Here is a 26369-nt window from a genome sequence, read left to right on the forward strand (position 1 = left end):
CTCATCATCCTTTCACTACCTTCCATCTTCCATAGGCTGTGTCCCATGCCTGGAGAAGCTCCACTCACTCACAGTCACTGGACCCCAGCTGCACATCTGGATTCATCTAGATAATTACAGGTCTCAGAGAGTTAGGGTGCAATGTCAACCCTCACCAGTAGGAGGCATCAAGTTGATGATGTGTTCCAGGCTAAGCGGGAGGGTTTTTGGATGCTATAACACAATTAAATGTCTCCCTTTAAAAATTCATAGTCTGTGAACCAGAGGTTATTTTCGTGTCTGGTTTAAGCATTTGTAAGAAGTGTGCCAGGAAACAGCAGAACGCAGGAGCTGCCTGCAAAGAGGTCTCCAAGGGATGAAGCTCAATCTTCAGCAGGCTGCCTGCAGCAAGGGGCTTTGAAAACTACACCGGCATGGAAGGCAGGCTGGTTCCTGCCCCCAGACAAAGCGTGGGGACAGCAATGTGAATGTAGAGGTGTGGGAAGCGAGAGGTTTGAAGAACTCCTGGGTCCCTACAACCTCACCAGGCAGGGTGAGAATCAGGGTGCACGAGACGGGTCACTCACTGCTGGCCCCGGGAACATCACTTCCCAGCCCAGGCTGATCCATTGTTCTTGGGGTCTTGGTACCTCCAGAAAAGGTGATTCTCAAGGCTGCTTTGCCCTGAAAATATTCCCTTTTGCAATCCTCAGTTTACCTGCTTTTGGGTCAAGCCAGAAACACATACAGAGGATGGGGAAACTGCAGTGGCCTTCCCCCAGGAGGCTCTCCCTCCCCAGGTTCTCAACGATCAACAACTGAAATTCACTGTTCTCACATCAGCATCAGCTCATGCCAAGAGTAACACTTTCCTGATTAATAATCAGCCACTTACTCGGTCATCTCTGTGTTCTGTCCACCAGCTTGTACCCTCCACAAGGCACTGGGGGACCCAAAGGGGCTGGGTTTCTCTTATAAGCAGGCAAATTCTGCACCCCCATCAAAACCCAGCTCAGGTGACTTCTTCAAAGCCCTTCCTAACTACTTCTGGTGCTAAGAAAGGCTGTAGGCTGACAGCCATCACGTTTGCATTCCCACTTTAAGACTCCTTCCCTGTCCTGCCCGAGGGCTAGGCCTCACCCAACTCTTCAAGATCCTGTCTGGCTGCCAATCTCCAAGCAGGCTACCTAACTGAGCACTGAAAGTCATTCCTCTGGCCTCTCATGATGGGCAGGAGCAAATTGCAACTTGCAACATTCCTGCCACGGACCACATGAGGCTTTTGTGCTACCTCTGCAATGCCAGAGCTGAGCCCCACGCCAAAGAGAAACTGTTGGATCGTTCGGCCTCATTCTGTTCCACTGCTAGATTATGTGAACCTGCTCACATCCCCTTCCCCCTCCCTGAACAAACAACATTCAAACGCCATCAGCCACCAAGTCCTGGGGTGCCTCCGACAGGCCAGATACATTTAGGTGGGGACCAAGGGTCTGCTGCTTTCAGAGACACAGACGAGACAGACAGGGCTTGGCACAGCCTCTGAAGCACCACCGGGCTGCTTGCTCCCCTAGGATCGGTGACGTGGAAGTGACAGTATTGTCTTGGCGAATGCGAGGCTTGAGTTCCAACTCTGTCTCCAGTTAGCTAATTGGATTGGGGCAAATTGTTCAACCTCTCCGGGTCTCTGTACGCTAAAGAGTTAATAATGCATATGGAGGTTTTAGCATGTCCTGCGCGGAGGGGACAAGCAATGGGCAAGATTGTGATGTTATGCTGGCATCAGGGGCAGCTGCAGAGGCTGAGGGACTCTTCTCACAGAGCACGGGGGAGACAAGAGGAGAAAGGGATGTTCTGAGCTATGCCAGTCTGAGAAGGGGTAGGGTGTCTGACACACCAGCTTGTAGTCAAGGCTTTTAAAACCTACAATAAGAGGGAGACACATGCCCATTATTCGTTTTAAATGATTGGTTTGTTTGTGTGTTTGAGAGAGAGCGAGCGAGAGAGCACACTTCACACTAGAGCAGGGCTGGGGCCAGAGCCAGGCACTCAATGCAGCACTCCCACGTGCGTGGGAGCAACTCAATGACTTGAGACCTCTCTGCTGCCTCCCAGGGTCTTGCATTTGTAGGAAACTGAAGTCAGGAGCTGGAGCTGGAAATCAAACCCAGGAACTCCGATACGGGACCCAGGCATCTTAACTGCTAGGTTAAGCAGCCAGCGTCAGCTGGTGGATTTTTATATTTGATTGCATTTTTGGTTGATTCATTCAACCATCCGTTTACCCATTCACCCACTGAATGCCGACTTCGTGCCATGCTCTTAGGGATGATCAGGACAGAGAATCAGGCAGGCGTGGGTCAGCGTTTCTGGAGCTTCTACACGGCAGGAAAGCCACAGAATGAGTATACCTGGGAGTACAATGACAGCCACCAGCAGATGATCAGTGGATACCGACTTGGAAGACCAGGGGCTTCACCAAGACCAACGAGATTAAAGAGAAGCGGCATAGAGTCAGCGGCCCACTATGGGCCCAAAATTTCATTCTAGAAGTCTAAATTAAGCAAAAGCACAGCAAGACCATTAGGTGTCACCAGGAACAAATACACTATAACCAACAATGTTCGCAGTGAGATGCATCAAAACAGAGTGGGCCCATGCTACAGATTATGGTCTGCATGGACTTCCTGTCTGGGACCCATCTGTCCATGAGTTCCTGGTGTGAGCGTTCCAAGTCTCCTTGAAGGGGATGACTTCAGATTCACTTTTATTAACCTGACATTGTAGAAGGTAGTTCATGTTATGAAAGTTAGGAGAGGTAGACTGGGCTCAAGTTCCAATAGCAAGGGCTAGGACACAAACCTCCAGACTAACTGGCCACATTCATAAGGACATGATCAAAACCGTGAAGCAAATTTGCATAAGTGGAAGGAGCACTTCAGTGGAACAAGGAGTCACAGACACGTGGAGAAGAGTTAGAAACATGAAATTTGCTTCCGACCATGAAAGAACAAGAGAGCGATAGGCAAGGGAGGACTGTGACGTCAGAAACATTCTTTGACAACCTTGTGATATTAGTGCATGTGCACCAACACAAGGGCAGAAGGCACTTTGGAAACCTAAGGCTGGCTGCTCGCTAGTGAATGAAGGGGCGGGGCCAGCATTGTAGCACAGCAGGTTAAGGCATCAGCCGCAACCACTGGCATCCCACGTGAGTACAAGGTCAAGTCTAGGCTGCTCTGCTTCTGATCTAGCTCCCTGCTCATGTGCCTGCGAAGGCAGAAGATGCTCTCAAAAAAAAGTTCAGGGACCAAAGAAATGAAAAATGTTGGGCTGAACATATGAGACACCAAGAAGGTGATTTCTCATTTTGGGACTGAACCCAAGACCTGTGACTCACTAACACTACTCTGTTATACCTCCACCACAAGCATCTAAGAAAGTATGAAGATATGCCACTCTCCAAAACAACCGCCTGGGTCTTTGGTGCTCCTTGAGGGGCCCAGCCACAGAGCTTGGACCAGAACACTGCTAGGTGTTAAAATGCAGCCTACAGCCTTTTATTCCCTTTAAAACCTTCAGTACCTGGTTGGATCTTAGTCACAACAAGAAACTATTCGGTTTGACCACCATCATCTGCCTCCTCCTCCTCCTCTTTACAGTCATCAAGGACAACAATAGCAAGCACACACTGAGAACTTGCCACTCTGCCCAAGCATTCTATGATTGCACCTCGTTTTCAAATCAAGAAATGGGGACTAGAGTTTAGGTCACTGGCCCAAAGTCACTAAGCAGAGCCAGGAGTTGACCTTGAGTATTGTGTAAAGTCTACATTGTAACCACCACTCTTTACTCCCTCGTCATGACTATTCTGTGAACCAAACTCCTCCTGCTGCTGCCCGCGGCCTGTGGACAGCGGGAGGGAAGAAGCACAGCTGTCCACCTGTGGCATGGAAGGCAGCATGCCTGGCACTTTATCAACCTTTCCCACAAGCACACTGTAGGACAGGCAGTATGAATCCACCGAAGAGGAACTGCGGTATTGATCAATGTACATCTCTCCTTCCTCACTCCAGCTAGCAAGGGGCAGCATTAGATATGAGGACTAAGATTTAAAGCCCCCTTCACTCCAGGATGTGACTGCTTCACTGGAAGTGGCCACACACAGCCTGACCAATTGCAGGCCAAGTAGATTCACACATAATGCACCATCTCCCTTCCCTGGGGTCACAGTGAGGTTCTGCCAGGCTTTTCTTGGGGTGCTGAGAACACCTGAGGTCCCACGAAGGATCTCACGGGTGTCCATCGTCATCCCTCTCTCTGATCCTCTGGAAGAGCAGGGAAGTTGATTTTTATTTATATTTTTTTCCTGAAAGAATCATGATTGTGTCACTCATCTCATCTGTCCATTTTTCCCGCCCCTAATTCCAACACCATGATTTTATTATCTTTTTGGGCTGACAGCCTAACAGATGATTTTAATTTCACAGAAGCCCTCACTGTGGAGGGTGACAAGGAAAATATGGGCTATGCAGAGATCGTTTCAAAAACGCAGGCAATGAGGATTCACCGGGGAAGTGGGCGACATTGCTGAGCGCCTGGCATCGTGGTCTTGCTTTTCATCTTCCCAGCCTTCTGCAAGAATTTGTTCAGGGAGAAAATTGAAAGGCTTTCCAGTGCCACTCACGAGCCGCGCGCTCTGAGCCTCCGGCGCTTTGATCTTCTCTTCTCCAAAAAGGAGGAGTAGAAAGGTACACACAGCATTCAAGGCAGCTCACTATGGCAACCTCGGTTTTGGAAAACAGGCCTTAGGAGGCCCTTGCTTTGAACACATCAATAGCTAGTTCTAGCTCCTTCCTAAACTCACCAGGTTGGAGTCTTAATCAAGCTAAGAAAAATCAATCCTGGAACAAATTAATATAAGCAAACACTGTGCGAAACATACTCAAATACACAACAATATTGGCCTTAAAAATGAAGCCCCCCCCCCCCCCAGAATGAGAACACCCCACCAATCACCTCTATGCCTGTGGTGACTGCTATTCATTACCGAATTTCTTGTCTGTAGTGCGTCATTTAATTGCGCCACGCTTCCCCTACTGTCCCGATGATCAGCAGGAGGGCCCAAGCCCCCAGCACCTGGAGAGGAAAACCTCATCTCAGGTTGAATGGAGAGTGAAGCCTTGACAAAAGAAATGGACCCACTTGTGAGCCAAGAGGCACAAAGAGGGCACTCAGAATCCTCCAGACCAGGGGGTGGGAAGAGGGGAAGAGAGAGGGACAAAGATGGACCGAAGGCCCCCTGGAGGAGCTCTCTCACTTTTATGTATTTGTTTAATATATGCAGGCTTCTCAATAAGCCTAATTAGGAGGGATTTGTATCAGGGAATTCAAAAGTTCATAGAAAAAAAGAAATAAAAGCTGTTTGTTTTGGAGCAAAAAGAAAGGGAAATACATCCAAGGAGTCTTCACAAAGTTCATGGCAAAGGAATATTATAAAAATATTGTATAATTATTTTGATTTTTTATACCAAAATAAACTTATAAGTAAAATTCTACTTATTTTCATTTTTATTTGTAAGGGAGGGAGAGAAAGAGAGATTGAATCTTTTTTTTTTTTTTTTAATTTTTTGACAGGCAGAGTGGACAGTGAGAGAGAGAGAGACAGAAAGAAAGGTCTTCCTTTGCCATTGGTTCACCCTCCAATGGCCGCCACGGCCAGCGCGCTGATCCGATGGCAGGAGCCAGGTACTTATCCTGGTCTCCCATGGGGTGCAGGGCCCAAGCACTTGGGCCATCCTCCACTGTACTCCCTGGCCACAGCAGAGAGCTGAACTGGAAGAGGGGCAACCGGGACAGAATCCAGTGCCCCAACCGGGACTAGAAACCGGTGTGCTGGCACTGCAAGGCGGAGGATTAGCCTAGTTAGCCGCGGCGCCGGCCAGAGATTGAATCTTAATCGGCTGGTTAACTCCCCAGATGCCCACAACAGCTGGGACTGGGCCAAGCTGAAGGCAGGCACCCAGAATTCAATGGGGCTCTGTCATGTGGGTATGAGAGACCCAAGCACTCGAGTCATCCCCTGCTGCCTCACGGGCTGCACATTAGCAGGAAGCTGGAATGGAAGCAAAGCCAGGACTCAAACCAGGCCCTCTGCACTGTGATGCAGGCATGCCAAGCAGCATTCTAACTCCTGTGCCGAACACCCATCCTCTCAAATTATCTTATCTTATTTGTCCCTGAGCTTTCTGAAGTACCCTCATATAATGAAACGGAGGTTTAGAATAGTTCAGTAACTTGCCCAAGGGCACACAGCTACTCAACTCACATTGGTATTCTAACCTTAGGTCTAAGACCCAAAGAAGGGCTCTTCCTAGTGAGTTATCGCGGCCAGGTTAGTCCACTGCCCAACACTCCAGCACATCCAGCCACAAACCTAGTGCACCTGTCACCAGGAGGGTAACTTCTCACACCCCCAACCTGGGGTATGACTGTGCTAACACTGTGCAAGCTTCCCATGGTGCAGGGGGCAGTGACAGCCATTGGCCATACTTAGGAGACAACCCCTGCTGCCCCTGAAAATTCAATGGCCTGGAAGAAAGCCAGAGAATGCAACATGGGAAAAGCTGAGCACCACACTTCCCGGAGGCTCTGCCACAGGATGCCATGGCTGCCGAGACAGAGACGCACGCACGGGTTTGGCAGCCGTCACTTATTGGCTGAGTGACCTTGGAAAGGATTCTCTCCACAGAGCCCTAGTTTATTCCCTTGAGAAATAGGGATGTGACGGCAAGGCCACGTCGCTGTTCCGGGGATTTAGTAAGCGACACGCAACACGTGCTGACCTTGTGACGTAGCTCGTGCAGCTTCAGGATTTCACCATGCATAGTGTCCATGCTTTGGGTAAAGACAGAAGAGCACTCAGGGCCGGGAGCGAAACGCCACAGGCTCCCTGGAGTGCCGAGGGTTTGGGGCGAGGACGGCTCCACTTCCTCTTGCTTCCGTGAATAGCCCTGAGCTGCCTCCCTCAGAGGAGACGAGGACGCTGTGCCTTCCTCTTACCTCCCTGGTGACCAATCTGAGATCTCAGAATAGCCAGATCTTTCCCTCCAAGAAAACTGGCCTGACGCGTGAGCGAGTGACGGTGCTACAAGGGTTCTGCTTTCCAGGGCAGTTGGTCCTCCCTTTGCTGCAAAAACAGCACCCACCCCACAGGCCCTTCTGCAGAGCAGGTGCCCTGTCTGACAAAGGCAGAATGCCTGCCTTTTGATTTCTCAACAGGCACAAAATGATAGGGTACCACTCAAGCAGACCCTCAAAAATGGCAGCCACCCACACATGAACTTACTACGCACTAGACCTTGCAGGTAAAAGCCATAAGCATGACCTTAGGTAATCCTCACAATGTATCTGACAAAGCAGACGTTCTCATCGCCTCCGTCGGACAGATGAGGAAGCTTTGATCATTTGTACAGAATCACAGAAGTACCAAGGTGGGTAGAGACAAGACCCAGACTGAGATCTTGTCTGGCTCAGAGCTCACAGACAAAAAAAGAACGAAAGGTCAAAATCCTGGAGCAGCTCCAGGTTCTGCCTTCTCATCCTTGCCCATGACCTCATGTGACTCTGAAGGAAATGGAGGGAGGCAACAGGTTCCTTCCTGAGTCGGATCACCAGCGCACACAGAGAGCTGATGACACTCCTGGGTTTAGGGCTCAAGCAACAAGGTTTAGAATAAAGGGGCCAGAACAGGCCCGGAAGCTATGAGAAGCAGGAAGGCTCCTGGTGAAACAAAGCCAGCTCTGTGACCTTTCTATAAAATGTCACATTTGTGACACGAGGCCAGTGGGTACCTGGGAACAGACGGGTTGGCCACTGAAGCACCTTCCAACTCAAACATTTTGCTGCGTGTGGGAGGAGATCTCCAAGATCAACTACCCATCCAGACAGGTGTGGAAGGCACTGTGTTCTCAGGAACCTTAACAAACAGCATCCTCGATTTTGCCAAGATAGAAACAGCCACAAGAAAATACTTCCCTCTGCCAGGAAAAAAAAAAAGCTACAAGAACAACTCATGCATGTAATGTTCTTGTCTTCTATGCCCTGTGTAACTGTGAATTAATTCCCAGAGGGACATAATGTGAGACTACAATGGCACTACCAAAATGACAAGCCTCTTTTTTTTCCCAAAAAGAAAAGAAAAGAAAGGCAGGCAGGATGCTGCCTCTTTATATGAAGGCTCTCGCTAAAATTCCTCTGGACACGTCCCAGACTCATACGCACTTCGGGTTGGAAGGACGTGTGAAGGGCAGCTCGGTTTGGCTCCCCTTGGATGCTGAAGTCCCTTCCATGACGTTTCTGAGTGTGGGAACTGAGGGGATGCCTAAGTGCCACGAGAGACACAAACCCGACGCCATTCGAAGCAGATGATCCCATTCCTCGGGAGCTCTGATCTTTCCAAAGGACGTCCTTGGACGGTGCCAAGATCTATCTACAGCTTTGCTTCTTCCTCTGCACTTTGCAGCTGTTCAGACCCCTCCACAGGAGCCCTCTAAAAACGTGGCCCCAGGATGGGAGCTTAGGTACAGCGGGTTAAGTCGCCACTGGGGACGCCTGCATCCTATAATGGAGTGTCGGGTTCAAGTCCTGACTACTCTGTGCGTCCAATCATGCATGGGCCTAGGAAGCTGCTGCTGATGACACTGGTACCCCGACACCTGCCCCTTACAGGGTAGATGCAGAGGGAGGTCCTGGCTCCTGGCTTCGGCCTGGCCTAGCCCTGGATGTTGTAGGCATTTGGGGAATGAACCGGTGAATGGTAAGTCCCTGCCATTCTACTTTTTCAAATAAATAAATCTTGAAAAGAAACAACGATAACAAAAACAACATGGCCTTGAGTCTATTCTTCTCCACTGATCAGTCATTCTGTGCTTTGACAACCTGACCCCTGAAACACTGTTCAATGGTGGCCTGGGTTAGAGACAGGCTTACTTGGTCCACAATTATTCCAAGATGATACTTCTCCAGATGACCCCAACTGTGGGTGGCAGGTGAGTTTTCAACTGAATATAATGAACTTGCTTTCAGGGAAAGATGTAATAAACAAACAAGAAAATAAACTTTAAGAGAATGCACTTGGCTAACAGAGTGATCAGAAAGCATTCTTGACTGATACGTCAGGGAGAAGTACCCATGATCTACTGGAATCGAAATGGTCAAGTTTCAAACCACAGAACCACCAAAGCCATCTCGCCACAACCTGGCCTGTTAGGATGTAGACGCCTCCTTGTCATCCTCAAAGCTTTACTAAGTCCAGATCCCCCTGCACTCACTTAGGCACTGAGGACCAAGGCACCAGGCCTGGCCCTGGCCGGTCTCCAAGCAGGGACTCACAAGACAACACAAGTCAAGAGATTAAGAATAGAGAGAAGCAAGCTGTCGGTGTAATCCAACGACAGGCACTTGGAATCTCATACAAAGCACTTCCACAGACAAAAGGCTGCTTCCTTTCTTTGGACTTTGCTCCAACTTCCCCTCCAAGTGGAACACCTGCCCCTTGTGTTTGGCAAACACATACTTCAGACTCAGCTCAGGTCCCACCCTCCCACACTTTCTCTCCTGCTGCCCCTTTAGCTGCTCTCCTCTCTCACACTCCCACAATTCCTTGCACAAATCACAGTGATTGTACTTGGCATCGAGTGCTGCAATTACCCTTCCTGTATCCATCTCCTGTATTGGGCTTTAGGCTCCTGGTCGGAGAGAACTGAGCTTTTGGTTTTATATATTTGGTTTTCTCTATCTAGTCCAGCTTGGTTGGCACAGTATTGTGTTTGATGGAGGAACAAATAAGTGTTGTAGCAGAGTCGGAAGAGTTAACAGGGGGCGTCACTCAGGAGAGAAGGAATTCCAGGATGAGGAAGCAACAAGCTGAGACTCAGCACTCCAAAGGGCGGGGCCAGCCTGAAGGATCCCGTGGCAGTCTCCGGGTGGGAGTTCTGGGTGGCAGGGGGAGGCATGGGGGAGCATTGCTGAGGCTGGGGCTCAGGGGTCAAGTCTGGGCCAGATGTGGACAACCATGTAAGCCCCGCTAAAACGTGCACACGCTATCCTGCAGTCAGCTGGGGGAGCGGCATGATCGGGTTTAGGTTAGGGAGCAGCTATAAGGAGGAAGCACTGTACCCAGGACAGACACAGGGCAGGCAGGTGAGGGTGGAATCCATGGCGCGACCCAGTCAGGGCAGGGGCAGGGAGCCCTGCAATAAGGAGCTTTGTGTCCTACGATTCCTCTGGGATGGGAGCAAAGTAGAGACTCAGATTTGAGAGCTGGGGGGAAGTGACAGGATCTGCAGAATAAGCCGAGGCATGGGAGAGGGAGGAGAAACAGCCACACTGATGCCAGGGCTCCCAACGCGGGATCCTGGGATGAATCAGGCCAGGCAAACACGTAGCGACAGGAACAGGCTGCGCGAACGGTTAGGAAGTCTTTTTGGGGAAGATTCCCACGCTGATCTTTCCAGAGGGTTTACTCTAGTTTCAGTAATGATTTAACCAAAAAGACAAAATGCACAAAAATCCGTCGTGAAAATATTAAGAGTACAGACAAATATTTTAATCCTTACAGAGACAGATGGAACAATTTTGATCATTTGAGCAAGGGAAAAAAAAAAAAACCCTTCAGGTGGGAAATTCTATGGTTCTTAAACCACTAATCACTTCTCAACCAGTTCAGTTGGCAGCTGGATACAAACTATTCCCTAGACCAGCAAATTCCAAGGCTTTCAAATTCCAAATCTTTCTTATTTTCTGGCCCCAACTAAATTATTTTCCTATCTTTAAAAGTTATTACCAGCTGCCTGGCTAACAGCCTCACACTGCTCTGCAGGTCCCAGTCCCCAGGGAGAACTCGGTTTACAGAATGAAGTGGGCCACCCAGCCACGTCCTTGACTACCAACCTCACATTTCCCTCCTCTCTTCAAAATGCTAGATATTGCTGGGATGAAAGGCCACAGACACACTCCCAAGCAAATCCCCTCTGCATCAAAACTGATCCACCTTCTAATCGTGAACAAACGCCTTCTCGCCTCCATTTTTTAGCAAAAATCTCTGCAGAGCAAGAGACGAACAGAATCTCTTTAGAACCAAATGCGTTACTTAAATAAACAGCAAAGGAACTTTCCTGACCCGAGGGATTATCCTCCGTGCACAAGGACTGCTCTTGGCAAAACAAGAAAAAAAGAACGGACAGCGTCGGCTCACCCTCTTCCTCAAGTTGTAGGTGAGGATGAGGTTCCGGGAGAAGGAGTGGGAGAAGGCCGTGTAGAACTCCAGCACCTTCTGCAGGGCGTCCCGTTTGATCACGTGCAGGTCACAGTAGGTCAGGGCCCTCACGTTGGCACAGGACTGGGCGAGGGTGGCTTCCTTCCAGAACACATCCCCAAATACGTCTCCTTTCCCTAAGGAGAGAAAGGTGTCGTGAGAAAGTCTCGCCCGGGGGGGTGGGGGGTGGGGGGGACGGTCAGCCTGCTTCCTTCCGCTTCTCAGAATTGCCGTCCACTCCACATTCTGCAATTTGGGTTCAGAAAAGGCAGAAATGATGTTAGCTTGAATCTTCACAACATGCAATTCGATAAACTTTAAAATGCCACATAATATATGTTGCGGTTTAACCAACGGATTGGAGATCATTCATGCCAGCTCCCTGGAGGGCTATCCTGGTCATCCTATCCCAAATCCCACCTGTGACTGTCATTCTTCATCGCACCCTCTTTTCTGCATAACACTAATCATAACCTATCATTGAATCACTTGTTTGAGTTCTGGTTATTGCATATCTGCCAACCTGAGAACTCTGGTGTCTTACTCCCCCTCATGTAACACAGTGCCTATCACCTGGCAGGAGCTTGGTCCACACTGGCAGGTGGACTACAGGTCTACACTGAGAGGTGAGCAGTTAGTTAGGCTGTTGATGGGGAGCATGTGGACTCTTCACAGGGCTGGTGAACATGACAGGACTCCTCTATCTATGTCAACCTACAGAAGGCTGGCAAGTGTGGGTCTCTCTCCTCTCAAGTACTCCAAGGTGCTCCCAAGACCCCATCCAGAGTCTGTTCCCTACCCTTTGACATGCCTTCTTGGGAATATAAAAATACAGGACCTGTATAAATGGCATCTCCAGATCTGTTACCCTAAGCACTTCACACAGGTAAGCTTAGCAAGTCAACAGAGTGCTATGGAATGAGTAACTGGGTCCCCTCCCTCAGCCCCAAATCGTGTATCAAAATCCTGATTCCCAGTGTGACAGAGCCAGGAGGCAGATGGAGACTACTGGAGAGGCAGTGAAGTCATGAACATAGAGCCTTCCTAGGCAACAGGGACTCCAAGGTCTCTCTTGTACCCTAACACACAAGGCTAAAGATGAAGCAGGTGGTCTGTAGCCTAGAAGGTCCTCACCAGAACCTGCCCACACTGGCCCCTAATGTGGAACTTCCAGCCTCCAGAAGCTTCTATGGCTTAGAGGTCACCTGTTCTATGATACTCTGTTGTAGCAGCACAAAGTAAGACAAGCTCCAATTCCACATACTCCGGGTGAAACTCCAATCAGTCTGCTCAAAACATCTGCTCCGCACACCTGGGAGATGGCTCCTCCTCTTCCCAGGGATCAACATCCTAACATATGTCTAACTCAAAGCCGAATTCATTCCTGGCACAGCCTCTGGTTATAAATAGTTGAAAATGTTGTTTATCTTGCCTCTATTTTAGCACCGATAAACACAAATTTGAATCCTCAGGGAGCCAGAGAGGCGTGCGCAGGGGGAAGGGAAAAAGATGCTAGCTACAACAAGTGAAAAGTAATAGATTCCAGGGTGCTGTCAGCCTATGCATCCGGATCAGCCAAGCGCCGCAGCTGGAATCCGGGTACCTGTGGCTCAGAGTGATGAACGGGGCAGCCATGACGCTGATGAAGGCTGCTGAAGCAGTCGCACCTGCAAGCACACGGGCGGCACGTGACTCCTCCTCAACACTAAAAAGCAGCCACTCGACGTGCATACGCCGCTCCACAGGCGCTGCCTTTTCCAAACATCTCCAGATATACGACGGGAAAGTCCCTGGACGGGTGCTTTACTTGACAGTTCCCCTGTGTCTGTGGTTCTAATTTGCAAGGAGGATTTTATTGATACAATGTAAGTAGGACACGTGCTTGGGCAGATTCTAGATAAACATGCCTTAGATTTCCTTCCCAGTTTTTCCTTTTTTTTTTTTTTTTCAAGCTTCTGTAATATGAGTGTGCTGATGTAGGGCTGGGGACACTGGATGGGAGCATTTCTCTCTGTAGGATGCGAACTGGCTCCTTCAAGTATGCTCCCTGGTGGAGCGTTCTCACCAAGGAGGCCAATCCATTTGTACATGTTGAGCATTCTGTAACCCGCCCACACAGTCCACAGTGACCCCTGAGCCCTTCACCTTCATGTAACCATGTTCCTCCAGAGACAGCTCTTCCTGCATTAAGCATCCAATCTATTCCTTTGCCCCTTGTGCACATGCTGCAACTCAACAGGAGGCAAGCCACACCTGGGCTCTAAACTGATAGAATCTGGCAGACATGATGTTCCTGGCATCCCACGCTCAGGTCTCTTAGAACACTTTCTCTTTGGATTCCAAGAGGGAAAGTCCCACCTATCCATGAGAAGCAGAAGCCACACAAGAGGGCACATGGATGTGCTCTTAGTCCACAGCGCAGCTGAGTTCTCAATTGCCAGGCAGCCTCAACTGTCAATCATGTCAAGGTGCCATCTTATCTTCCAGCCCAGCCCCGCCTTCGGATGACTGCAGCCCCAGCCGATGCCTGACAATAATCACGAATGCAAAGCCCGAGTGACAAGCAACCAGCTGAGAGACAAGAATACATTTTTTAAGCCACTATGTAACAAGAATGCACGGAATTGTGGGGCGCTAGGCTGAAGGGCTCATGAGAAACTATCTAACAGGATTTCTAATATTCTAGAAGAACATCACAGGTGATCCCAGCTCTGAGCTGGCACCCCTGCATCCTGCCCTGAAATAATAAGACAAGAATAAACAAGGTGAGACTCCAACAGGGACAGATTTTTTTCCTGGGTAAGCCTTCTGCATATCGGTGAGAAAATGTAGAACTTGTAAAAACCTGCAGGCTCCTATTGGAAGAAAATATGGCATAACTAAGCCAGAAATACCTCTAATGGCAGCCTACCGGTAAGCTTGTCTGATTCATATGGAGATGACCTCATTTAAATAAGACCCAACGTCTGATCACGTGAGTCTGGGAGTCATTTCTCTAATAATAAAAGAATGCACAAAGTAAAATAAAAGCTCCTCTTGTGCATTTAACATATGAATTGATCTGTAAAAATGCAGTTTATAAACAACTCCTCAGGGCCATACCTGTTGCATAAAACCAAGGACAACCATATTGTGATTGGAACACAGCTAGAAATAAACAAGGCTTTAGAAATGACATTATCCTACTAGACGCTTTCCAATCGATGGTTTCTGACAGAGGCAGTCAACGGAGGGTGGTTCCCATCGCAAAGTGTACTTCACGGTAAGATAATCACGGTTAATCTACAGGGTGGACGAGGCTCAGGGCTGTCATAACTTGGTTTTGATTTTCAACCCAAATTGAAAATCAGACAATCTTACTTCCCGTTGAGGCAACATCTTGGTATAAATTATCTGTTAGCTTTGAGAATGCGATGTCGGAGGACCTGTCAGATTTACAACAAGCGCAGGCCTACTCTGGCAAGGCAGAAATGTTTTTATGCCACCTATGACTTGGGCAAACTGTCAAAGGGAAGGAGACAGTGCATCCGGCAGGCTGCTCCGGAGTCAGCCACGCGGCTGGGAACGGTGATTTCCCGGGTCAGCGTTGGGAATCGGAAGCCAGGATGAGCCCCACATCCACGTTTGTCTCTTGTTGGCTAATGGGAAATGATCACTTATTCAAGAACAAAAGGTGCCCCAACGCTCTCAGCAATCAACCGACTCAAGCAATCAGCGTATTGATTTATTTATCACCGCGAGGCGCTGGGTGCAGAATGTGAAAACCTAACGTTCCAAGTCTCCAAAGCACCAACATTCTAAACGGATGTTCTGAACTGGAACAAAGGGGGTGCGGCGCTGGGGGGAACGGGGGAGGGGAGGAAAGGCAGTCTCATTAAAACTCTAGGCAAACATTGCCATAATAATTCATCACCCCCCCTTCTGCCTTGACTGAGCCTTCACTTCTGCAGTGGACTTCAGCAGCCCCGGGGTATAGTCAGGGGACTGAAGAACGCGCACACAACTGGTGGAAAGCAGCGCACAGGCTTGAGGGGCCCAGAGACAGGGAGGGGAGAGCCACGCCAGGGGCACAGCACAGCAGAAAACCAAGCCAAGAGCCAGTTTGGTGTCATGGAGGGCAGAAGCTGGAACAGCAGGTGGGAATGCGGGGAGGGGCTAGAGGGGTGACCAGGGCAAGTTGAAGAAGAGCTGGACCCAGGACCCTGCAAGAATTTAGCAGCCTTCTCAAATATCAAAGACTTGCAGGGAATCAATCAAGTCTGATCTGAGCCCTGTGCCTGGGTGAGGAGCCCCCCCAGAGAGGACCCCACCCACTCAAGGACAGATTCCCAGCATGCAGGGGCAGGCCAGGGCAATTGAGGCCAAGATGAAATGTCTGCCTGCCTCTCTTTTCCATTCCCTGTTACGGGCTTACATTTTTTCAGCCATTTTTAATTGCCACATAGTAACACCACATATTTGTGGGGGAGGGGTACGGCTCGGCATGTCGACACACGTATGCAATACACAACGATCACCCCAGGGTCATCAGTGTTTCCAGCTCCTCGAACACGGATCATTTCTCTGTGTTGGGGACATTCGGAATGTTCTCTGCTAGCTCCTTTGAAATGCACGGTAAGTTATGGTTAAGTACGGTCACCCTACCGCACTACAGAACACTGCATTTTTGTGCCCATAAAGCAACCTGTCTCTCTCCCCCAGCGCTCTTCACGGCCTCTGGTAACCACCATTCTCTCTGCTTCTCCAGGACCCACATTTTTAGCTTTGCCACATGAGAAAGAATACCTGGTGTCTGTCTTTGTGTGCCTGCCTTGTTTCACTTAAAACACAAGGTCCTCCAGGTCTACCTGGCTGGCTATAAATGACAGGACTCCACTTTTTTATGGCTGAATAATATTCCATTGTGCATATCCTATTAATGTGCTTTTTAAAAGACTCCTCCCACTGGTGTCCCCTGTACTATGCAAAACAGAATTCTGAAGCGACTAGCTACCGCTGAAATCATTAACCCCTTCTAGACCCAAACCAAGTAGGAAGAACTCATTCAGTCATTCCACAGCTTTCGTCGGGCCCTGGTCCGGAGTGCCAGGCTCTAACAGTGGAGCGACAGATGTAGTGAGGATGGGTGAAGGAACATGCTAGGAGGAGCTGGGCACCCACCCCCTTTGTCAGACCAGCCCTCCTACACCCACACTGCCGCCACGTAAGAGAAGAGTGAGCTCCTGTGTTGTCCGAGATTCTCTTTGTATGCAGTGGTGGAGTTGGAGCAGCTGAACCCACAGCCTGGTCAGTTCAGGAGCCCGTGACGCAGTGGGACCAGAGAACCAGGACTGCTGAGGACTCACTGTGCCAGGCTCAGGCACCAGCCAGGAACCATGCTCTAAGCACCCAAGGCACCAAGTCCAGCCTCCAAGTTCACTTGAAGAACTCACTAACTCTCTCAAGGGCTTTGGGGCTGTTTCCCTGGGATTGGCTGAGACAGGGGAGAACAGGTAGGACAAGTGTTGACATCGCGTAAACATTGCCTTCTCTCATCTGTAGTAAAGCTGCAAAGCCCTTCCTCTTATCCTTCCTGCACAACACATACCTCTGGCAGTCTGTGGCCTCCTCTGCATCCGCTATAGTATATCCATCAGAGACAGACAGATACGGTGGAAACCTCATCAGCGCACCTGCCCGTCAGAACTGTGAAATACACCTATCAGTCTAAAGCCTCAGCTCTAAGTGCCAGCTCCTATCTGATGGTGGTGGGGTGTGGAGGGCTTAGCCAGCAGGTTTCACTGGACTTTTTTTATGCTAACAAAGAAAGCAGGGACCTGGGATACCGAGGAGACCTTGGTTCCAGGGATGGCTCTGCAGTTCTCCCCACTTCTCAGAGGGGCTTCTTCCAGCAAAAAGATTTGGTCTCATTTTTAGCTTTTGCAGGAGAGCTCAGGTATGTACAAGAAACACAGGTTTCTTTTTAGCTTGGTAAAAAGGCAAGCAACACAAGCCACCTGCATCAGAGAGGGGACCGTGGGGTGGCTCCGCCATGGATCTGGGCCAGCGACGCCCAAACAAGAGGTCGTGAGGTCACATGCCAAGCCCATGGTGAACTTCATCGACTCTGCCTCTCCAGTAAGTTAGCAGATCCAGCGTCCCTGGGGGTGGCTCACGTCTCACCCTCGCCCTGCACACTATTCCATCAGCAATTCCATCCAGGACTTGCCCCACCCTCCTGCAGAGCAGTGTTCTAACAACGTATATGGATCCGAGATCATCTCTGTCCAACGGCTTACGGCGCAGGGAGACAGAGCTTATGTACAAGTGTAACAAGGGAGTGTAAAACAGCAACAGAAACCAAAGACCAACATCCGGGGACAGCTGCGCTAAGGTAGCCCTGAGGACCCATCACAGAGGAGATGCGGCAGGCCTGATTTTCCCAGACAGCACGGGGGCAGCTGGGTGGTTAGGGATGCAGAGGGTGCCTGGGGCTGTATTCACTGCCCGTCATCAGCTGGACCCCGGGGCAGTGTTGCCGGGAACAGGGGAGAACTGCACCCCGTTTCCTTCTGCCGGGAGGTGGCTCTGGGAGCACCAAGCACACACTCTCTGGGTTTCCTTTGTCTAACGATGTGCCTGTGTGCACAGCCCAGTCCCTCGCTCTCAGGAACTCACTCCTGCGGGAAGCACGGTCTCTCCCTCCATGCCATGAGGGTTAGCGTCTCATGCTGCTCAGCCTCCTGCGGTGGGCTCGACCCCGGGAAGCCCTCCAGGCTGCCTACCTCTAGGCTGGTGTTATTTCTAATACCAGATAAGTCTGGAAAACAAAAGGTGAGGCTTTGACCTGGACCTGTCTTCTTGTCTTGGGAGAGGTCCAGGCAGTTTCTGGAGCCCCCTGAACCCAACACCCACGCAGCCGATCTAAGCTCACTCCACTCGTGCCACACAGAATCACCACATCGATCCTCACTCCTCTGGCTGAGGAATCCAAGACGCTGTCTAGGGCTCCACAGGCCCCAGCTGGGTTCTAGCCGACCCTTGTGAACTGCTGTTCAGCAGTTTTTCTCTCTGTAATCACAATGCACCTTACGATCGATGATGAGTCAGTTTAATTGGCAGAATTGTTTGGGCCATAAAACACCGGTGTTAGCTGACAATTCTGTTTCATGAAATCCAGCCCAGTAATAGCTTGACAATGCCCACCACTCTCCTCGCCCCCCTACGGCTTCCCTCAGCTCAAACCCACAGATCTACCGATGGAACCGGTCCTTCTCCCCTCGGGAAGCCAGCTCGGCCTCCAGTGCTGCCCATAGCAACGAAGTCATCGGTGTGACCCCAGACTCCTCCCTCTCACTCCTCTCCGTACCCGACGAATGGCCGAGCTGTGAGGACTTCAGCCCTCAGCTTTCTCTTGGATCTCCAACTCTCCCCCCATCTTCAGGTCAGGCCTCTGCCCACTCTCTGCCTCCTTGCTGCAGCTCCCCCTGCCTCTCTCCTGGGCTCTCTCTCAAATCCATTCTCCACACAGCGGCCAGGCTGCTTTTTCCTAAGCCTCAATGCGACGCCATCACTCCTCTGGCTTCCCACTGCCCTCAAGGCTCCGAGCCTTGCTCACCTCCTCATTCCAGCCCCTTGAGAGCGCTGGGCCCCAGGTGCACTGATTACTTCTCACTGCCACACACATCTCCCCAACCTCTCCAGAGGCTTGGAGGGACATTCACTTTCTAATCTCCCATCCTAACTGCCCAAAGCCACTGTTGCACCTGGTGGTCTTCAGCGCCGACATCACCTCTGCCAGGACGCCTTCCGTGATTTCTCACAGCCTGGCTGGATTAGTTGCTTTCCATATGAGCTCCCACAGTTTTCTGCTCTTACTCCTATTACAACTCTTAGGATTATGAAACTTCATGTCTTTTCATGCTTGTCCCCTCCATACTATCAGCTCCATGAGAAGGGTGTCCAGTTTAGATCTCTAGCCCCCAGCACTAATGCCAACATATGGCATGATATCAATCAAGAGATGGCTCTTAGCAGACAGACCTACACGCCGCCCCAGAAGGCTGGGAGCAGAGGACCAGCCCCCAGACCCGGCGCCAGACCTGGACAGCCTCAGGCGGCCGCACCGTCAGCCTGACTCAGGAATGTGGATTCCCGACCTGCACAGGAACACTTGCTTCGTTCATTGGGATGCAGCTCCATGCAACACTGAAACTTCGCAGGTGAAATTGTAAGGAAATAAAGACAACGCATGTCAGAGACGACCCTGGGATACAAAGGCTCCCCTTAAAAGCATTAAATTTTCACTGCAACGCGTTCCTCAGCCTTGCACGTGGTTACTCACACAGAGCCTGAACCGCCGAGGGCGGCTTCCCTCTCTGGCCAGGGCCTCGCCTATCACTGGGTAAGACACGGCCTGGACTTAGAAACGGCCGCGACGAGGCTCCTTCGCGTCGTCACAATGGCAGGGAGGTGAGGTTAAATTAGCCAAACGTCTCCGCAGGCAAGCACACAGGTCACACGTTCTCCACTGAGCGCGGGTGACCATTTCCACAGACGAGAGCTGAAAATTGACTTCATTTTTCCCCATAGAGAAGCATATTACTGCATTGTGGAAAATAATTGGCACATACGGAAAGCAGAGAGAGTAACAGTCACTGTGGCGGAGAATGTCCGAAAACGTCAGCTGGCATTCTGGTACACCTGCCCGTTTTCTTCTCATGTCTGCATTCTTCTATAGCCAAGCACTCTCTCACGCTACTCGAACACGCAAACGTGCGCGTGCGCGTGCGCACACACACACACACACACACAGTTTTCTCCACTTGAGATTCCATTTGAAACATTTTGCATGACAGTAAAACTTCCTGTTTCAGCATCACACCTGCCTTGGTTTCCCACATTCTGGGACTCGGCCCGTCCTCCGGTCTGGACACTCAAGTCACAACGATTTCCTTTCAAAAGATCTATTCCTTCTCCTCATTGCTAGTGTCTTCAGGGACTGCAAGCCAATTTTTTTTTTTAAGTGCTTCAGAAAAGAGAGCATTGAGGAAGAGAACCTTGTCTCCACTTGCGTCCGCTTAGAAACAGGGCACGTGCTACCCAATGCAAACGGCTTTGAGTTTCTCAAGTCCCAGGTGATGCGGACTGCAGCCCCCTGCAGGGGTGTAGGTTGAATGTGATTGCTCCAGCTGTTGGAACAGCTGCCTGCATACCAATGCTGGGTTGAGGTGTTCAGAGACAGCTCCTCCCCTGGGGCCGGCCAGGGGCAAGCATTTTCACATGGCGGGTGGCGGCAACACTCACCTAGCAACCTCACCCGGGTCCTCGGGACAATATGGAGCCATGCCTGCCACAGGGGAGAGCCCCTCCTTCCCCTACACCAGCTCTAAGAATCGCGGGAAGCATCTCTGTGGACCATTCAGCTTCTCTATGCCCAAAGTAACGAGTACTTACATGAACTTGCTGCTTTAACTTCTGTCGGAGAAGTCATTCTGTCCTCACCATTGGCCATCTTCCGTCTCAAGAACTACTGGAGCTGGAGCCGGTGCTGTGGCTTTGCAGGTAAAGCCACCGCCTGCAGTGCTGCCATCCCATACGGGCACCAGTTTGAGTCCCAGCTGCTCCACTTCCTATCCAGCTCTCTGCTACGGCCTGGGAAAGCAGTGGGAGATGGCCTAGGTCCTTGGGCCCCTGCACCCATGTGGGAGACCCGGCAGAAGCTCCTGGCTCCTGGCTTTGGATTGGTACAGCTCCGGCCATTGTGGTCATTTGGGGAGTGAACCAGCAGATGGAAAACTTCTCTCTCTTTCCGGCTCTACCTCTCTCTGTAACTCTGTCTTTCAAATAAATAAATAAATCTTATATTTTTAAAAAAAGAACTACTGGCCGGCGCCGCGGCTCACTAGGCTAATCTTCCGCCTGGCGGCGCTGGCACACCGGGTTCTAGTCCCGATCGGGGCGCCGGATTCTGTCCCGGTTGCCCCTCTTCCAGGCCAGCCCTCTGCTGTGGCCAGGGAGTGCAGTGGAGGATGGCCCAGGTGCTTGGGCCCTGCACCCCATGGGAGACCAGGAAAAGCACCTGGCTCCTGGCTCCTGCCATCAGATCGGCGCGGTGCGCCGGCCGCAGCGCGCGGGCCACGGCGGCCATTGGGGGGTGGACTAGCGGCAAAGGAAGACCTTTCTCTCTGTCTCTCTCTCTCACTGTCCACTCTGCCTGTCAAAAAAATAAAATAAAATTAAAAAAAAAAAAAAAGAACTACTGAAGGGTTTGGGTGGCATGTAAAGAAAATACATGCCATTTTTTGTATTGATTATATTCATAAATGACAAAAATGCTGTCAGAATATATATGTGAAAAAGAAAATATCATTCTTTTCAATAATTTAACAAGCAAATGGATATGTGAAACTTGAAATAATGTTCTCTCTCAAGATCTTGAAAAGTAAAAAAAAAAAATCTCATTTTGAAAGTAGCACATGCTCTCTTAAAGAAATGAAAGACAAATGTAAAAAAGAAAATTAAATGTGCTCCAATCTCATGAACAAGATATTCTCTAGAACATATTGGTGTGGATGCTTATGGGCTTTTATCTACAATTTTCCCCACAGAAATGAGATCATGTTGTAGTCAAAGGCTGTATTTTTACCTTTATAAGAATTTTGAAAATTTTTATAAAATTTGTTTGAAGGGCAGCCATTCAGCCTAGTAAAGCCACTGACGGAACACCTGCTTCCCACACCAGGGGGCTGGATTCGAGTCCTGCTCTGCTCCTCATTCCAGCTTTCTCTAGTGTGCCCTGGGAGGCAGAGGCTACGTTCAAGTCGTTGCATTCCTGCCATCTGCCGGGGAGACCTGGACTGAGCTCCCCGATGCCGACGTCAGCCCCTAGTCCAGGGCTGTTGCAGGCATTTGGGGATCAACCAGTAGATGGGAGTTCTGTCTCTTACTTAAAAGAGAAACATTATTTGAGAGGCAGAGACAGATGGACGGAGAGGGCTCCCATCCCCCAAATATCTGCAATGGCTAAGGCTGAACCAGGCCAAAGCTGAGAGCTGGAAACATAATCCAGGTCTCCCACGTGGGTGGTAGGAACCCAAACAGTGGAGCCGTAACCAGTGCCTCCCACGGCCTGCCTTAGCAGGAAGCTGAAGTCAGAGCTGGAGCCAGGACTTGAACCCAGTACTCCAATGTGGGATGCAGGCATCCTAGCAACCAGGCCAAACACTCACCCCGTCGTGAGAATTTGTAATATTTCTTAAAATTCCTTGTGAGCCAGTCGAGGTTCTACTTCCACTTCCTTTCCACTGCCCTGAAATACTGAGTTCTTCTAAAAACCATTCACGCATTCTGTGTCCATCTCTGCCCCTCTGCCATTTCTCGTCTATTCCTCCGAATCCCCAGTCTGTCTTCAGCTCTGGCTCCTTTGCCTCCCCAGTTCCAGGCCCCTCCACTGGGACGTCCTCTGGGGAGTTAAATGCACCAAAGCTGCCGGAAGCTCACGCCTTCCCCTCTCACTTTCTCTCCCTCCTGGCTTGGCTTCCTGCCCCTGGTGCCTCATTTCCCCACACATCCAATGTCCCAGCGGCACCTGTCTCTGCTCACCCCGTCCCCCTGTGATTCGCAGCCCTCTCCTTTCTGAGGTTTCCTCCACCTGTCCGTCCCTCCCCACGGGACAGGCAGACTTAGCAAACAGAAGTGCAGGTATCCAGTTCAAGCTGAGTTTCGGTAAGGGAATACATTTCCTTACGAGCAAGCTTTGTGCACTGTTAGGGGAAAACTTGCTAATAATTACGTGCCGTCTCCATGAGAGTTGAATTCCACTGGCCGTCCTGCACTGTATTGGGCAACCTCACCCCATCTCCATTTTCACTTGCCTGCATCTTAACACCCCTCATTTTTTAAAATGTTTATTTATTTGAAAGTCAGAGTTACAGATAAGAGAGAGTGATTGTCGCTCCCCCTCTTCGTGGAGGAGCGACACTAGACCCTGCCTAGGCTTCCTATCCGAGTCACGGCACCATTATGTTGCTCCCCCTCTTCACGGAGGAACGACACAGGACCCTGCGCTGTTTTTTTGTCTGCTCGGCCCTCCCCGGGTTTGCTGCTGGTTCTTCCCGGGTTGGCTACTGTCCCTTCCACCTCCGTGGAAGGGCGGTTCCCCCTGCCACTCTCCCCACTTCCGCGGGGGAGCGGCACACCGCCGGCGGGCTCTCTCGGGGGCTGCACAGGTGTTCCTTCAGATAGATGTTCCCAGTGCATGTTGTCTCTCTCCTCCTTTATAGTCCTCTTCCACCAATCCCAACTCTGCTACCCACACGCCGAGTATGCTGCTCTCCTCCAATCAGGAGCAGGTCCTGCTGTTTATTGGTTGAACTGGAGGCAGCTGAGTAGAAGCTGCTGTTTTCTCCTCTCCCAGCGCCATATTGTGGGAGAGCAGATGCATAGAATAAGTCTTAATTCCAGTAACTTAGTCTAGTCCGAGTTGCTCCCAGTTGCTCCCCACAAGTGATATCTTCCATCTGCTGGTTCACTCCCCAAGTGGCTGCAATGGCCAGGGCTGGGCCAGGCCAAAGCCAGGCGCTTCCTCTGGGTCTCTCACACAGGTGCAGAGGCCCAAACACTTGGGCCATATTTTACTGCTCTCCCAGGCCATAAGCAGGGAGCTGGATTGGAAGTGGAGCAGCCAGGACTCAAACGGGAACCCATATGGGATGCTGGCACTGCAGATGGTGGCTTTACCTGCTGTACCACAGTGCCAGCCTCAACACCCCTCATTTCTGCCATGAGCTATAGTTACCTAATGGCTTCCCTGTCTCCCCGCCCAATTCATTCCTCTTCACAAATCCCAGCTCTACTGGTGTCAATGCACCTTTGGTGGTTTCTCACATCCCAGCTCTTCTTTTCTGGAAGCATCCATAGACGAGCCCTGATGTGCCTCCAGCCCCAGGTCCCACCACCACTCACGGCATTCTGAGCACAGCTCCAGGACGTAGTGTTACAACACACACCCCAGGCTCTCCTTTCCAGGCCTGGCTCCCACCATCCTTTACACCCAAAATGCCCTTCCTCATTGACACAAATCCTGACTCCAACCTCACAAAACCCACCACTCAACACTGCAGCTCCATCACCTTGCATCCAGGAAGCAGGCATCAACAGATCTGATTGAAAACTAGTGCTTCCCTATGTTTAAACACTGCAGGGATGGGGAAACTTGTTTTTGCCAAGGGCTACTTAAATATTTATAGCATCATCCACCAGCCATACAGAATTATCAACTTAAAAACTGGCCTGCTGGGCCCAGCATCATCATGGCAGAGCAGGTTAAGCCACCACCTGTGATGCCAGCATCCCATATGGAAGTGCCAGTTCGAGTCCTGATTGGTCCACTTCTGACCCAGCTCCCTGCCAATGCACCTGGGAATACAGTGGAAAACGGTCCAAGTGCTTGTGCTCCTGCACCCACGTGGGAGACCCGGATAGAGTTCTGGGCTCCTGGCCTTAGCCTGGCCCTGCCCTGGTTGTTGCAGCTATTTGGGGAGTGAGCCAGCAGATGGAAGATCAATCAATCGATTGATCTCTCTCTATGTATAGACACACACACACACACACACACACGTAAACACACATCACTCTTTCAAACTAAATCTTTGTTTAAAAAATTACTCTGCTATAGATTTATTGCATTTTGAGTCCTGCCTGTGGTTGCCCTGGCAGGGCCAGACCAAATGATTTTGCAAGCTTTGTTTGGCCTGTGGCCAGATGTTTCCCACCCCTGGGAGCAAATGAAAGAAAAGGTCCCCTGCTTGGTGCTTTCTGCTTTCCCCATTGACTCATTCCAGCCAAAACATCAAGCAGTGACTGGCTGCAGCCGCATTGCTCCAAGTGTAGTCCTCTGACCAGGTGCGTGGAGGCACCACCAGTGCCTGTTAGCCCTGCAGCCTCGAAGGCTCCATCCTCAGCTGCAGAATCAGAATGTGTTGGAAGCAGCTGCATCTTGGCCCTGTGACAAGATGCCCAGCTGAGTCCTGGGCTGACTGCAGCTGAGAGCCCCTGGGTCCATCGAAAGCCTGCTCCGCCAGCTGTCCTGGCACCGGCCCCACAAACCACCACGCCGAAAGCCTCGAGAGCCTTCTGCTACTCTTCCTCCTCCAAAACCCAGCCTGGTCCTTCCAAGGCCAGTTCGGCATTTGCTTCCCCCCATGAACGTTTCCCTTTCCTCTTCTGAAAATCTAGAGAGAGAAGCATCTGAGTTACTCGTTGTCACGAACCTGCATTTGTCTCACCCAACACGACAGAGAATTCCCTTCCAAAACAAGGATTTTCTCTGTGTCCCAGAAGAGAGTGAGTGACACCATGTAATGCTGTGGCAATTGCTAAATGAAGAGATGCTTCATCATCCCCACACGAGGTCCATGGACCCAAAGCAGCTGGCAACATAAGCAAAGATAAAAGTGCCTTCTAAATTAGGGGCTGTGAGAAGGGGGTACTCATTAAAAGAATAACTAAATCAAGGGTTCATCTGTGAAAAAGCATTTATGGCTCTACCTATACATTTAGGGAGAACGTATAGATGAGAGGAGTTCAACAACAATGGAATCAAAAGGTCAGTTAATTTTGGTGTCAAAATCGAAATCCTATTCTTCAGATTAGGTCTTTTTCATGAACCTTTTGAAGCCTAAGTGGACAGTGACAGGACTGCAAGTGGAATCCATGGCACGTGAGCCAGCACCTGCCCACTGACTGTCAAGGCTGCTCTTCATCCTTGGCAGGCCGGGGTCCCTGCACAAACAGCGAAGAGTTTCCTTGAGTTGACAGCCATATCCAGATCTGTTCTCAATCTTTACAATCAACAGAATAAACTCATCTTCTTCCCTCTGGCTCTGAGGACTCTCCAGATACCATGGAAACCACTCCCTCCCCCCACATCCCACATCCTGAGAGTCTCCCCCCCGCCCCGAGATCTCTGAACCCTTCTTGGTCTCCCTCTCATGGCCTCACACAGGGCTTCTCTGTTTCCTAGGGCCACCCAGCCAGTCTCCATGCTGCTGGGTTTGTGCAACCTTGAGCTTCATGTCACTGCCTTGCCTGAAAT

The 26369-nt window shown here is 50.5% G+C and overlaps 1 protein-coding gene across 6 annotated transcripts in view; it reads right to left on the bottom strand.

The window, feature by feature from the left end:
* The window catches only part of KCNH1 (potassium voltage-gated channel subfamily H member 1), a 377304-nt gene that overhangs the window by 81013 nt on the left and 269922 nt on the right, over positions 1–26369 (bottom strand). For all 6 annotated transcript variants that reach the window (XM_002717533.6, XM_002717532.6, XM_089312133.1 and 3 more), the window contains one exon: positions 11234–11430. In XM_002717533.6, the coding sequence (XP_002717579.1) occupies positions 11234–11430 (197 nt within the window). The remainder of the gene's footprint in view (positions 1–11233; positions 11431–26369) is intronic.

Source organism: Oryctolagus cuniculus, chromosome 13, assembly GCF_051225735.1.
Source record: "Oryctolagus cuniculus isolate XC-2025 breed Fujian yellow rabbit chromosome 13, ASM5122573v1, whole genome shotgun sequence".
Classification (NCBI taxonomy): domain Eukaryota; kingdom Metazoa; phylum Chordata; class Mammalia; order Lagomorpha; family Leporidae; genus Oryctolagus; species Oryctolagus cuniculus.